Genomic DNA, 14,204 nt, shown 5'->3' with positions numbered 1-14,204 from the left:
ATTATCCGCAGCTCCATAGAACATGCTGGAAACTTCATTGGCATTATGCTACGACTGAGGAAAGAAGCTTTGACCTTTGAGAGTTTTGTGACTGACAGGTTGGGAAAGTACAGCTCTGACGACAGCATCACCTCACTGGCTGAGTTTGTGGTGCAGAAGATCACCCCTCGCCACCCGGTCAGAAAATCCTGCTTTTTGTATTTCCTCTCTGCTTGGTATCAGTGGGACCATACACTCACAAGATTTTTCTTAGGCAATTTTTAAATGTTTCACTTAAATAATGTGGCAATATCATTTGTCAGTTTTATTAGAAACATGATTTTTCGCTAATGATGCGATGAGTTATTTAGTCATGACAAAGCATTTTGTTTTCAGTTATTCAGAAGTGCTAAGGAATAGAAGATAGTTAAAAAACAGGCAATACATACAGTTTTAGTGCCTTCCACAGCTTTAAAATACTCTACAATAATTAAATCACAAATTATTTCCTTATTTCTATAGTGTATATTTCATCAGTTTGTTAGTGTTGTCACTGACCCTTGTGCATACTTATGGTCTCTTCCAGGAACCTGTTAGGCGTATTCTTGCCCTGACAGAGACATGTTTAGTAGAGAGAGACCCAGCTTCATACAACATTGTCACCGTCAAACCCTTCGGAGAGGTGAGCCCTCGGTGACTGTGAAACATTTGTACTCAGAACCTTTTGTTCTGTTTGCCTGTAGTCCTGGGAAGAAAAACTAATTGAACTGACTGTCTTTATTTCATTATGTATGAACTCTATTAATGCAAGTTGACAACTTGGAATAAAGCTCTTTGGTTTGTGTGATTTGATTAAACCCCCCTGTCACAGTTTTCTTCTTTTCATTCTTGTGCTTTCTTATCTGCTTTTAGGTATTTGCCCTTATCTGTGATGTTGACAACCCTCAGGTGTTTACCGTTGAATTTATTAGAGGTCAGATCAGGAAGTTCTCCTCCACAGAGAGGTACACAGACATAACAGACACATTGTGCTTTGTGTATATGTTGACTCTACCCTCAGGCCCTGTGGGTGTATGAAATATTTGGAAACATTTTTGTCCTCAGTTACCATTGTTTGTACCATATACTTTTTTTTTTACATTGCTTTAACTCTGCCCTTTAACAGTGTGCACAGCATCATTGCTCCATACGTTGATCATTTGTAAGACATTTAGCTCAGTCTGTTTTAACGTGTGTCTCTAGGGACTCCCTGTTAGCCAGCCTTCTTGATGGAGTGCGCGCATCAGGCAACAGGGATGTGTGTGTGAAGATGGCCCCCACGCAGCGAGGGCAAAGATGGGGCCTACTGAGCATGCCTGTGGATGAGGAGGTGGAGAGTTTGCATCTGAAATTCCTGGCAGCACCTCCTAGTGAGTCAAATGCCCTCGAGCTCATGACACGCATGTTGAGTTGAATTATATTTCATGTGTTTATGTGCTGCTTGATTTTTCTAATTGCAGTAGCAGCCTGTGCAATTTATATAATTGCAAAAGATCTAATTAAATAAAAAAAATAAATTAAAAAAAAAAAAAAAGGTGAGGTAATGCACTGAATGCATTACCTCACCTTTTTTTTTTTTTTTGGGAGGGCCTCAAGCCAATGGAAAGTCAGAGGCAACAGATCAGAATTGATGTAAGAACAACAGTGATAGTCTTATGTATTGCCAAAAAATAAAACAAAGACGTGGCTTAATCTCAAATGGAAAGGTTATCAGACAAAAAGATTGACCTGTCAATAAACAGTCAGTGCTTGACTGAGTGTGTTTGTGTGTGTGTGTGTGTGTGTGTGTGACATACACTAACAACAAAGCTAATCTAACAGCTCACTGGATAGTTCTCTTTACCCTAAACTCTGCATGGTAGCTGGGAAGGATATTCCCTCCCTTGATTTTGTAGACTTGTCATTTGCCTTTTGAGGCTTTAGCCTACAATAAAGTAATATAGCATAGCCTCTACTTCTGTATGTCAAACAATCCTTTCAACTAGGTGCATTCAGGCCATATCAGGAAAAAACTGTGTTCAAGGACAGTAAGGAGAAAAGATTGTGTAGCATGTGATCTTTTAAGTAATTCTCATTTCTTTTTTCCAGTCAATTACATCTCCATTGTTTTTCTTATAGTTACATTTAACTTGACAGTAACGGCCATTTTGTTGGCACATGTGTGGCCCTCAGAGAATGGATTGTATTGACATTGTGTGTCTTATTTCCTCCCATAGTTCAGAGACAAGCATCTAGGTTAATTGGAGATTCTAAATTGCTCTTAGGTGAAATTGTGTGACTGGTTGTCAGTCTTTATGTATGACCCTAAAATAGAACGCTTACCTGTCCTGGGTACCGCACATAATGACAGCTGGAATTGGTTTGACCAACCCAACCAATATAATGGATGGATGGAATAACAGAGCTGATTATAAAAAAAAAATAATACATTGCATCCCGGACATAATTATTACAACATCACGGATCTGAAACTATTTCTACAATTCTGTGACACAATGATCTGAAGTTGTGTCTTCTTTTACTGTAAGTAGCTTGAATGGTAAATGGTCTGCACTTAAATGGCACTTTTTCTACCTATTGTTCCTCAAAGTGCTTTACACTGCTTCTTATTTCCCCATTTGCACACACAGTCACACACACCGATGGGGGAGCTGCTTTGCAGGTGGCCTACACTTACTGTGAGCAATTTAGTCTGGGTTAGTGAACGACTGCTCTACCTCCTGCGCCACAGTCGCCCCAACAATTTGAAATGATAATAAAACTTTTCTTTTGGTTTTCGTTGCACAAAATTGATTAAGGGGCATTATCATTGATACTGTAGCTACCTTTGTCTTTAGGATAAGAAAAATGAGACACCACTTGATTAACATAATCATCAAATGAAATGTCTTCAAAATGCTTTTTCTTTTTTCTGGATTTTGATTATTTTCTTTCCAATTGGCTGTTCAAATAAACATATAGTGCTGTGTTTAATCATAGAGCTTATGGTAGAAGTTTGTTAAAAGTTTCAGATGATACATTTTTCTATCCCTTTTCCTTTGCTCAGATGGAAACTTTGCAGATGCTGTTTACAGATTCAACGCCAACATATCCTACAGCGGGGTGCTTCATGCAGTAACCCAGGATGTGAGTTTGTTCCTTTCCTGTAAGATTTATATGCCTAAGCAGGATCCAGACTGGTTTCTACACGTTAATCTCTCGCTCTTATCTGCCTCCTCTTTGCAGGGTCTTTTCTCTGAAAACAAAGAGAAGCTCATCAACAATGCCATCCTGGCTCTTTTATCCCAGGATACCGAACTGCCGTCTGTTAATGCTGAGCTGGAGAGCCATTTTCAGGCCATTCGACGCTTGGTAGCCTCCAAGGCTGGCTTCCAGGCTTTCACCCAGCTGCCTAAGTAAGAATGTAGCAGAAATGTAATTTTATCCTACTGGTTTTATTTATTTAATCAATACTGGATTGAGCTCCTGGTAACAGGCATGCTCTGTCATTCCAAGGTCTGGTCAAGGGTCTGGACTCACAGATGCGACGTAAATATGAATCCATACATCTCAGTCTGCCTGTTGTTGGTCTCGTTTTTTTTTCTTCTCATTCTATTACAGAGAGTTTTTGTAATGCTCTGTCAATCTGCCTTCTCTTCTTTTATCCTTGATCTACTTTCATCTTGGGCATTTTAGACAGGCTCTTCAGAGGGGAGGATATGTCTCTTTACTCATTTCAGTCTAGTTGTCTGCCTTTATTTTGTCTTGACCATCTACTCTCGTCTTCTCATTGTCTTATTTTTGTGACTCCATCTCTCTCCTACTGTCTACTCTGGGCATTCTGTCCTGCACATTTCTGTACATCACATTTTCCAAGAGTCTTGTAGCCTTACTGGGTCACTGAGATGTATGAGAGGAGCTGTATTTACTGTTTATTCCATGTTCCTGTGAAGAAAATGAACGAGGATAGGTTTTCCTGAAGGATTCATTGCTACAGTACTTTCACACAACTACAAGACAAATCACAAAAAATACATGAATGATTTATTTTTACCTTTAGGAAACCTCTTTCATGATGCTGCCCATAGTAGTTCTGTGAAAAATACTTCTTAGGCAATGAATTTTATTTGTATCCAACCCCAGACCTTTTGTAATAAAACATTATATCTATGGTTTATATTCAGTTGTATTCAGTTATGTGTGTGTATATATAAACAGAGCATTTATTCAGTTTTATTTATTTGTTGCTCATCAATTTTAGTGCATTGTCTATGTAGTAAAGCTTTTAAATCTGTGAACTATGTTTGTGTGTACCAGGTTCAGGGAAAAGTTGGGAGTAAAGACGGTAAAAGCTTTAAAAAGGAATAACAACGGTGTGACACATGCTGCTATAGACATGCTCTGTGCCCTTATGTGTGTAAGTAACCCAAATATCTAATTGTAGTCCAAATACAAAGAGACACAGTAATATATACAGCTTCACTCACTATATTTTGCTGTGTGGCTGAATTTTCTTTCATCTTTCTCTACAGCCAATGCATGATGATTATGACCTAAGGCAGGAGCAACTGAACAAGGCATCTCTTCTCTCCTCCAAGAAGTTTCTCGAAAACCTCCTTGAAAAATTCATCACAAATGTGGTACATTTCTTTTGACTGTCAGCAAGCTGGTTTAAACCTGAATTCAACCTGACTCAGAAAGTTTCAGTTTCTGACATTTTATCCGTCATCCCTCTTGTTTTCAGGACCATGGAACCGGAGCTTTGGTTATCAGCTCCTTGCTGGACTTCCTAACCTTTGCGCTTTGCGCCCCTTATAGTGAAACTACGGAGGGGCAGCAGTTTGACATGCTGCTTGAAATGGTTGCTTCCAATGGACGAACCCTGTTCAAACTCTTCCAGGTGGGACTTTTGATGAAACCTTTCCACATTTCCAACCCTGGCTATGATAGTAATGTTACTTCAATGTTTGTCAAATGCTTCTGTTTTAAATCCTTGTCAATAGCATCCCTCTATGGCGATAGTAAAAGGAGCTGGGCTGGTGATGAAGGCCATAATTGAGGTAAGCCTCTCTGTGGGTTAGATATAAATATTTTTATCCTTGTCTTTAGTATTCACAATTTATAATGATGATAAACCTAAATGTGTTTAATGTCTAGGAAGGAGACAAGGAAATAGCCACTAAGATGCAAGAGCTGGCTCTGAGTGAAGGAGCTCTTCCAAGACACTTGCACACATCTTTGTTCACCATCAGCAGTGACCAGAGGATGCTTACTAATAGGTCCAATAAATGCCCACTATCACGCACATAATACATTATAATGCATGAATTTGTGTTTGTTCATTCTAGCTTGCAGTATTTTCTTGCTACAATTCACTACTATGATTCTGCTCAACTGTACAATTAAATGTAACGATAGAAAACAATAGAGTTGTTACAGTAGATGAACTTAAATGTGTGTTTTCTCACAAATGAGATAGTTTAGCTGCTTAACCAGATGTTTTTTCATCAGGCAACTGAGTCGTCACCTGGTGGGACTGTGGACTGCAGAGAATCCTGTAGCCATGAACCTCCTAAAGAGGATACTGGTAAGCCTATAAACCAGCCTATTTAATTCTTTTAAACAAATATTTGATACCTAATTTCATCTTTTGAGGCTATTCAAAATGCTTTACATGGTCCACAAATAGCACTAGAATAAACATAAATTACACAGAAAATACAAATTAATTATTTTAAGTTAAATTAGGGCAACTGAGACTCCCTGCTATGATCCTCACCTATTTCACTTTTGATCCTCACCTATTTCACTTTCCTCTTTGCTGCACTCTTAGCCAACAGGTCTGCTGGCATACCTGGACAGTCCTGAACCTGTTCCAGAGAAAGACATGGATAGAATGCACATCCGTGACAATTTGAAAATCGCCACGGTGTGTTGACAAAAAAATATCACATCTCCATCAAATTGCAGACTAAACAAAAAGCTTACAAGGAATTTTAAATTTAAATGCCGTTTCTTTGTTTTTCTTGCAGGACCAGCTGAACCGAAACAAGGTGCCTGAGTGGCAGCGGATAGCAGGCAAAGCAGCCAAAGAGGTTGAAAAGTTTGCAAAGGAGAAGGCTGATCTCGTGCTGATGCACTGGAGAGATAAGATGGGCATAGCACAAAAGGAGGTGAGGATTTATTTATACAAAATTGTTTTTCTTCATTTTTCGATCAAGCAAGCTGCTGCTTTGTTTCTAACTGTTGCTTCTCCTGCTGATGTTGAACAGTACTGCAGAGTCCATCCAAACCCAATTATACACTTTTCAGTTGATGCTATAATGTTGCATGGAGCCTGGTGCTTTCTCTTACACTGCCCGACCTTGTAGCATCAGTATGTGGCAAGATACAATCGGATTTGATTTTTCTGTGCCTTGCATATTTACTGTTCGAACACCTTGTAACCATTTCACTTTCAGTATGTTTAAGAGACAATTGCTGTTACACATGTAATTCGTTTGTGAATAAGAGTCTGTTGTGTTGAGCTGCTAAATGTCACCTGTGTCTTTTGAAGACTTTTGCATATAATAGATTTGAAAATACTTAAACTATATGGGGAATTCTTATAGGTAATGTGTGGTAGAGTTGAGTGTGCCAGTGGTACATAAACGTTTTAATAAAACTTGGGGCTTTGTTGCCTGCTCTGACTTTTCATTAAATCTGCTTCATTAAAAGGCTAAAATGAAATCCCTTCTCACCTGAACGTCACCTTCCTTTTTATTTAATTGCATAAAATGGCTAAAGCTGTTGGACTATACATTTTGATTTGGCTTGCTTTGACCAAATTTTTACTAATCACACGCTTCATTTCTTGTTTCAATCACATGCACAATGTGTATTTGGCTTTGGTAATTTGTTAGTTAGTCCTTGAAAAATTTGAAATCAATGATAACATCTAGTGGATTATTGGTTAATAGTCTATTAGACTAGAATTGTTTTTGTTAGTTTCTTTGTGTTGGTAGTTTAGTAACCTGTGACCCTTTTTGTTGCGACTCATCTCTGTTTGATCCAAGGAACAATAATCTCTCTATTGTCTCTGCCCCATCCTTCCCTTGTCTTGTGTTTCTCTGCTGTCAAACAATGCAGCAGGACAGAAATAACCTGGTAAGTAGGACCAATGGGATCCATAGTGTTTTCTTTCCATGTTCTTTATCCTGACCGAACTATTTTTCCATCTTCATGTGACATATTGAGTGTGTATTTTAATTCCGCCAGTGACCTATTGTCATCTGCAACAATTTTCCATGTGTCTTTGAATAGATTGAAGAAAACAAAAACAAGTTACTATGTTATATGGTAGATACTTGGAATGCATAGAATTGTCCTGTTAATACAGCACATGTACAGAACATCAAACTATTTAACTGTGCTTTTGGCTAAAACCCATTTTCCTAGCAAGAATTATAGAACACACTGAATTTTGGGCTCTCATTTTGATTTTTGTGTTTCACACACCTATTTCAGTGTTGGTGCAATCGTGTTGGGTGGTGTTTTTTTTTTCTTTCTTCTTTGTATCTTTATTTTATTTCTACTTTCTTTATTCTCAATATTTCTATTGCTGTTTTCAACATATTGGTACCAGCTAGTTCCTGTTAGGTTTTGTTTGGTGTAGGTTGTTGGTTCTGTTGTCACCCTCTTTAACATCATAACTCTCTTCACTCTATAAGATGGATAAGGACAAATGTTGACAAAGGGACTTAAAATGGCTCAAGTGTTTTTTGTGTTTTATTTTCAGAATCCAAATCAAAAGCCTGTCATTCTGAGAAAAAGACGGCAGAGAATAAAGATTGAAGCCAACTGGGAACTTTTCTACTACAGGTACACCTTGACCCCTTGGATGGAGAAAATCTTACTCGCAGTGCTAAGCCATTATTTGGCAAGTGTGGTACTCACTGATCAACCTAGCTGTAAGGAATTTGTTCTGGTGTCTTGCCAAGGAGCCTGGAATCCTACTGTGAAACCTTTGCATTCTTTTAATTTTTACATTTCATTTGTGTGGGTTAGGGGCACTTTGATAGGACACATGCTATGGTTTTAATTGACACTTAAGGGAGTGTATTCAATGAGTGGTTTTTACAAACCTAGCCTGCTCCTCTGTCTTAAGATTCCAGCTCGACCATGCACGGTCCAACCTTATCTGGAACCTAAAGACAAGGGAAGAGCTGCGGGACGCTCTTGAAGGTGAGATGCGGGCGTTTAGCGTGGATCGTGAACTTGGCAGTGCCACAGTCATCTCTTGGAACCACCAGGAATTTGAGGTTTGTGCTCATGGCTCCGTTATCTCCAGCTGGTTAATTGTGTTACAGTTAGGAATACGTGTATATTACTAAAACTGATCAAAACTACTGTGTGTTCTTATTTGCAGGTGAAATATGACTGCCTTTCAGACGAGATTAGGATTGGCGATTATTATCTGCGTCTCTTGCTTGAGGAGGATGAAAATGAAGAATCAAGTGCCATCAAGAGATCGTAATGCTGAAATCAAACATCTGCACTAATTGCACTAATATTATGTTCTGAATTCCAACAGAGGATTTAAGTGGGTTCTCCCTGTCTTTTCTCTTAGATATGAGTTCTTCAACGAACTCTACCATCGCTTTCTGCTTACACCCAAAGTTACGATGAAGTGCCTGTGCCTACAGGCTCTCGCTATAGTCTATGGCAAATGTTATGAGGAAATTGGCCCCTTCACAGACACAAAATACATCGTGGGCATGCTGGATAGAGTGAGTACAGTCAAACTGTTACTGCAAGTGTTTATATATGTAGCGTTAGCGCTGTTTTTATGTATTCTCATTCTGAAATCTAAATATGCTTGTGTGGTTACAGTGCACAGACAAACTGGAAAGAGACAGACTCATCGTCTTCCTCAATAAGCTCATTCTCAACAAGGTAAGCTAAGAAAAGCGACAGTTCCTTTGGCACATTCAGTCCTTATTTTCTTTTATCATGGGTAACAATAAAGTTTTTGTTCTGTAGAAAAATGTGAAGGATGTGATGGACTCAAATGGAGTGCGTATTTTAGTGGACCTGCTCACTTTGGCCCACCTGCACACCAGCAGAGCTACTGTGCCACTACAGGTGAAAACATACCTGTAGCTATTAATTTGCTCCATGAAAGAGACCAGTTGTGCATGACACTAGATGTTTTGTATCCCAGTGAGCTGTTAATGAGATTAACACAACATCTTGTTAATTTCCACAGAGCAATGTACTGGAGGCAGCACCAGACATGAAGAGGGAAAGTGAGAAAGAGTGGTACTTTGGTAATGCAGACAAGGAAAGAAGAGGACCTTTTAGTTTTGAGGAGGTATGTGATTGACTATTTGTAATTTTTGCATTTCAATAAAACACTTATTTGATTTCTAATTGTTAACGCAGTACAAATGGCTAAGTATGTACAAATTGTGATAATAGTTATATATTCAAATTATTGTGGTGTTAAATTTTTGTAGGCCTCTCTTGCTGTTCTTGTGTCTTTGTGATGTGTTTTTAGTGTTTCTCTTTACATTCTTGTTTATTTTTAACTTCTCCAGATGAAGGAGTTTTGGAACACAGGCCTCCTGACTGCGAAGACACGCTGCTGGGCTCAGGGGATGGATGGGTGGCGACCCCTGCAAGCCATTCCCCAGCTGAAATGGTGCCTCCTTGCCACTGGACAGGCAGTGATGAACGAGTCCGATCTGGCTACACTAATCCTTAACATGCTTGTCACCATGTGTTCCTACTACCCTAGCAGGTAGTGACCGTCTAAAATGTCTCCATGGTTGGCTACAGAAAACCACCTATCCATATTTTATTTAGTTCTTCAATGAAAAAGTAGATTATCACAGCATAACATAGCTGTTTGTTTACTTTTACTCAGAGACCAAGATAATTCCATCATTCGTCCTTTACCTAAAATCAAGAGGATGATTAGCGACAATGCATGTCTCCCACACATTGTCCAGGTAATTGCACAAATTGAATCTGATTTTTGACATCTGGAACGTATCCCTAATATTTACTCCAGTGAATTGCCTAATACAAATAAATACTATGTTGATGGTCTCCCATTGTTTACCTTTGTCTTCTTCAGCTGTTGTTGACTTTTGACCCCATCCTGGTGGAAAAGGTTGCCAATGTTCTGTATCTGGTGATGCAGGACAACCCCAATCTGCAGCGCCTCTACTTAACTGGTGTCTTCTTTTTCATCATGATGTACACAGGATCCAATGTGCTTCCCGTAGCAAGGTAAAAACCCACAACAACCGACATACAAATAGGTTGTAAAACAATTAGAAACAAAGGCAGAACTTGCGAAGCCCTAGATGATGACCAGTTGCTGTTGAGACATTGGTGAAATATGTGGAACTTAAGTGTGCAGCCTTTTTTCTGTCTTGTAGAAATTTTGTCTTTTGTCGTAAATCCAAAAACATTTTACTGCTGCCTGTTGAAAATTGTTCTATCGACATTTCATTCTACCATTCATTTTTTCAGTAGTTTCGAAAAATGTGGATGAAATTGCAAAGATAAAATTAGGTCTGAGACATTTCTTGTGATTTCTTAAGGTTCCTCAAGTACACTCACTTAAAGCAAGCTTTCAAATCAGAAGAGGTAATGTTTGAGTTTTACAATGTAAAATCAAAGTCGATTGCATATTTTTAATCAAACATCTTTTTTTTAAAATAACATTTGCATGTTGGTGCTTTATATCCAGTCAAAGGGTCAGGACATAGTGCAGCGTAGTGTTCTAGGACCAGTGCTGCCTGAGGCCATGGTGTGTTATCTGGAGAACTATGAGCCTGAACGCTTCTCAGAGATATTCCTTGGGGAATTTGATACACCTGAGGCTATTTGGAGCAGTGAGATGAGGTACAAATTACTCTATCATGTTAAATTTGTCTACTTTTAAAGACAATGTTGCTTTACTTACAAATGAAGCAGTGATAGCCTCTAAATGAAGTTTAAAATCTAAAATTTGAACTTTCTGTGTCAGACGATTGATGATCGAGAAGATAGCAGCCCATGTAGCTGACTTCAGCCCCAGGCTGCAGAGCAACACACGAGCTCTCTACCAGTATTGCCCCATCCCTGTTATCAGCTTCCCTCAGCTGGACAATGAACTCTTCTGCAACATCTACTACCTCAGACATCTCTGTGACACCACCCGCTTCCCCGACTGGCCAATTCGAGATGCTGTATGGGTTTTATTTTTTGCCCTAATTATCTACGCGTGTAGTCCATTTTAAGTGTCACGTCTGTGTTTGTAAGAGAGTTGTTTTGATGATTGTCATCTATCAACATCATCCATACAGGTGAAGCTGCTAAAAGACACTCTTGAAGCCTGGAAGAGGGAAGTGGAGAAGAAACCTCCTTCCATGTCTGTAGATGATGCTTACGAAGTCCTCAACCTCCCCAAAGGGCAGGGGCAGTGAGTGGCCTTTACTGAATTTTAAATTATCTATGTTTATTATACCAATTAACAATATGTTGCCTAGGATGGAGGAGTCATTACTTGAGTGTACTTTTAGTAAAGTTAGATCAAGAATTGATTAACATAGGATTTGTATCAGTTTCAAATAAAATTATTATCCTATAAAATTAAAGGTGCGTTTCTAGCACTAAATGTGTTTGTTTCCCATTTTTGTCTTCAGGCATGAGGAGAGTAAAATCAGGAAAGCTTATTTTAGACTGGCACAGAAATACCATCCTGACAAGAACCCAGAGGGCAGGGTATGTATCATCATCATCATGACTTTGACTTTGTATGTTCAGGTTAGGTTAAGATTTGTTCTCAGCAACTTTTTGTTCCCTCTAGGACATGTTTGAGAAAGTGAACAAAGCATATGAGTTCCTCTGCACAAAATCTGCCCGAATAGTGGACGGCCCTGACCCAGAAAACATCATCCTCATACTGAAGACTCAGAGCATCTTGTTCAACCGACACAAGCAAGGTTTGTAGATTCACACTCACCGGCCATTTAAATGTAGAATTCATGGCAGAGCCATTGTGTTAAATTGTGCATGTGTGCCCAATGAAGTGGCCGGTAAATTTTCTTTCATGTTTCATTCCAACTACAAATCTTGGAGAGAAACTTCAGGGTCACCTCACTCATAGTACAAAAGTTAATCTGTTGCTTGTTGGACACTTTCAACCAATACTGTGAGTCATGTGGCCGCTTTTCATTTTTGTCTGTAAACAGAACTAGAACCATACAAGTACGCCGGTTACCCCATGCTCATCAAAACAATCACAATGGAGACAGAGGATGAGCAGCTGTTTTCCAAGACCTCCCCTCTCCTCCCTGCTGGTGCTGAACTGGCCTTTCACACCGTTAACTGCTCAGCACTTAATGCAGAGGAGCTGCGTCGCGAGAATGGAATTGAGGTATAAATTTGAAGAAATTCTGCGATTGTTAATGCCGCGTTATAGCTGTGTATATACATTTGAGCCAGCCTACTGTGATGTATAGATGTGATTGAATTAGTGATAAATATGTTCCTGTTTTTATCAGGTGTTACTGGAGGCTCTTTCTCGGTGTGTTGCTGTATTAACTGCATCGAGCAAACCTGATGACATGGCTGTACAGGTATAATGACTGAACCTTAATTCACCTGTACTCACCTCTAGAGATTACTGTATGAAATGTCTTTAATCATTTTTTTTTTCAACACGTCATTGTGGTATAGGTGTGCGGGCACATCTGTAGATGTTACAGCGTAGCAGCCCAATTTGAGGAATGCAGAGAAAAGATCATTGAGCTACCCAATATCATCAGGGATCTCTGTCACATCTTGTACTACGGAAAGGTAAGGATCATATTCCACTTTACTGAGTTCTTCTGTCTTGAATGTCTATAAGACCAAATCCTCATAATCTTGTAACATCTTCCATTTTAGTAACCAGCATTAAAATGTTTTCAATAGAAGTTAATAGAATTTCCTTTTGCCAAAAAATAATTTCCCTCAAATCCCCATTGGCTTTAATGTAGATAAAATGCTGATTGAAAGTAGCAGTAATTTAGCTTATTGTGCTTTTATCTGAAAATATTAAAATCCAACATGTAGTATCTGTGATACTAGCTTACTTGCATGAAAAGACAGCTTCTTTATAAAGATGAATTTCCCTCAACTTTGTTTTATGTTTTCTCCTTTACTCCCTCTCAGGGTCTCCCGAAGACTGCAGCTCTGGCAGTACAGTGTGTCAGCTCCTTTGCAGTGGATTTCTTCCTACAGACACATCTGTACCATGCTGGTGTGCTCTGGCACCTGCTGGTACACCTCTTCAACTACGACTACACTCTGGAGGAGAGCGGTGTACAGGCTAGCCAGGAAACAAACCAACAAGAGGTTGCTAACAGTCTGGCCAAGCTCAGCCTGGTGGCTCTCAGCCGTCTGGGAGGTTACACCCAAACAGCACACAGCCCAGATGGTATCAATTCTGTTTCAGAGACCAACGGCATTGAGGGCACACCTCCAGAAAACCCCACTGTTCGCAAGAGTTTAGCAGCCATGCTGACACCATATATGTCACGGAGGCTGGGAACAGGAACTCCTCCTGAGGTCAGTGGAATATGCTGAGAGTTATATCACAAAGCATGTAGCAAAAACCACAACAAAGTTCTATATCTCGTATCTTGTTTTGCATTTAGGTCTTGAAGCTGCTGAACAGTAACTCAGAGAGCCCATACCTGATCTGGAACAACGGAACTCGGGCCGAGCTGCTGGAGTTCCTAGAGGGTCAGCAAGAAGGAAACATCAAGCGGGTATAAATGTTACTGATAAGTTGTCAGTGTAATGAAAAAAATATATCTATTGGTGAAATGATTATGCATCTTCACTTTGGTGTCTTCACAGGGAGAAAACGATAAAAGCTTTGGTGCAGAGTTTGTGTTCAGTGATCACAGCAAAGAGCTTATCGTTGGGGAGATCTTTGTCAGAGTCTACAACGAACAGCCAACTTTTCCACTTGAGGTGAGTACATGAACAAAATACTATTTTACTATTACTGAGCAGTCTACTGCCTTTCATCAGGGAACAAAGGTCCAACTTTAATATAAAGCACATTATGATGATGCCACCTTCAATTTTTATGATTTTTTTTTTTTTATGTCCACATTGAAGCAAGCAAAAATATGTATTTTCCAAAGCTGTTTGGGGCCCCCTGGTGGGCCATATGTAAT

At 39.3% G+C, this 14,204-nt stretch overlaps 1 protein-coding gene across 6 annotated transcripts in view; it reads left to right on the top strand.

Annotated features, from left to right (window-relative positions):
* Positions 1-14,204, top strand: part of LOC137104913 (dnaJ homolog subfamily C member 13) — a 29,451-nt gene that overhangs the window by 9,987 nt on the left and 5,260 nt on the right. For 3 of the 6 annotated variants that reach the window (XM_067486780.1, XM_067486775.1, XM_067486776.1), the window contains exons 7-44: positions 1-177; positions 566-661; positions 892-983; positions 1,222-1,388; positions 3,065-3,144; positions 3,244-3,413; positions 3,514-3,546; positions 4,315-4,414; positions 4,530-4,637; positions 4,742-4,897; positions 5,001-5,057; positions 5,155-5,276; positions 5,509-5,584; positions 5,831-5,926; positions 6,030-6,170; positions 7,126-7,143; positions 7,775-7,857; positions 8,144-8,297; positions 8,405-8,508; positions 8,606-8,765; positions 8,869-8,931; positions 9,019-9,120; positions 9,245-9,349; positions 9,576-9,778; positions 9,905-9,989; positions 10,118-10,272; positions 10,590-10,635; positions 10,739-10,893; positions 11,018-11,219; positions 11,337-11,452; positions 11,676-11,754; positions 11,840-11,975; positions 12,225-12,409; positions 12,537-12,611; positions 12,712-12,831; positions 13,189-13,584; positions 13,674-13,787; positions 13,879-13,995. The exon at positions 1-177 is cut by the window's left edge and continues 30 nt beyond it. In XM_067486780.1, coding sequence (XP_067342881.1) covers positions 1-177; positions 566-661; positions 892-983; positions 1,222-1,388; positions 3,065-3,144; positions 3,244-3,413; positions 3,514-3,546; positions 4,315-4,414; positions 4,530-4,637; positions 4,742-4,897; positions 5,001-5,057; positions 5,155-5,276; positions 5,509-5,584; positions 5,831-5,926; positions 6,030-6,170; positions 7,126-7,143; positions 7,775-7,857; positions 8,144-8,297; positions 8,405-8,508; positions 8,606-8,765; positions 8,869-8,931; positions 9,019-9,120; positions 9,245-9,349; positions 9,576-9,778; positions 9,905-9,989; positions 10,118-10,272; positions 10,590-10,635; positions 10,739-10,893; positions 11,018-11,219; positions 11,337-11,452; positions 11,676-11,754; positions 11,840-11,975; positions 12,225-12,409; positions 12,537-12,611; positions 12,712-12,831; positions 13,189-13,584; positions 13,674-13,787; positions 13,879-13,995 — 4,644 coding nt within the window. Of the gene's footprint in view, positions 178-565; positions 662-891; positions 984-1,221; positions 1,389-2,539; positions 2,715-3,064; positions 3,145-3,243; positions 3,414-3,513; positions 3,547-4,314; positions 4,415-4,529; positions 4,638-4,741; positions 4,898-5,000; positions 5,058-5,154; positions 5,277-5,508; positions 5,585-5,830; positions 5,927-6,029; positions 6,171-7,125; positions 7,144-7,774; positions 7,858-8,143; positions 8,298-8,404; positions 8,509-8,605; positions 8,766-8,868; positions 8,932-9,018; positions 9,121-9,244; positions 9,350-9,575; positions 9,779-9,904; positions 9,990-10,117; positions 10,273-10,589; positions 10,636-10,738; positions 10,894-11,017; positions 11,220-11,336; positions 11,453-11,675; positions 11,755-11,839; positions 11,976-12,224; positions 12,410-12,536; positions 12,612-12,711; positions 12,832-13,188; positions 13,585-13,673; positions 13,788-13,878; positions 13,996-14,204 lie in introns of those variants that run through there. The other 3 variants (XM_067486777.1, XM_067486778.1, XM_067486781.1) reach the window with 3 other exon arrangements.

Source organism: Channa argus, chromosome 19, assembly GCF_033026475.1.
Source record: "Channa argus isolate prfri chromosome 19, Channa argus male v1.0, whole genome shotgun sequence".
NCBI classification, from domain to species: domain Eukaryota; kingdom Metazoa; phylum Chordata; class Actinopteri; order Anabantiformes; family Channidae; genus Channa; species Channa argus.
Note: the sequence above shows the minus strand (reverse complement) of the source record. Positions and strands in the feature narration are given on the sequence as shown.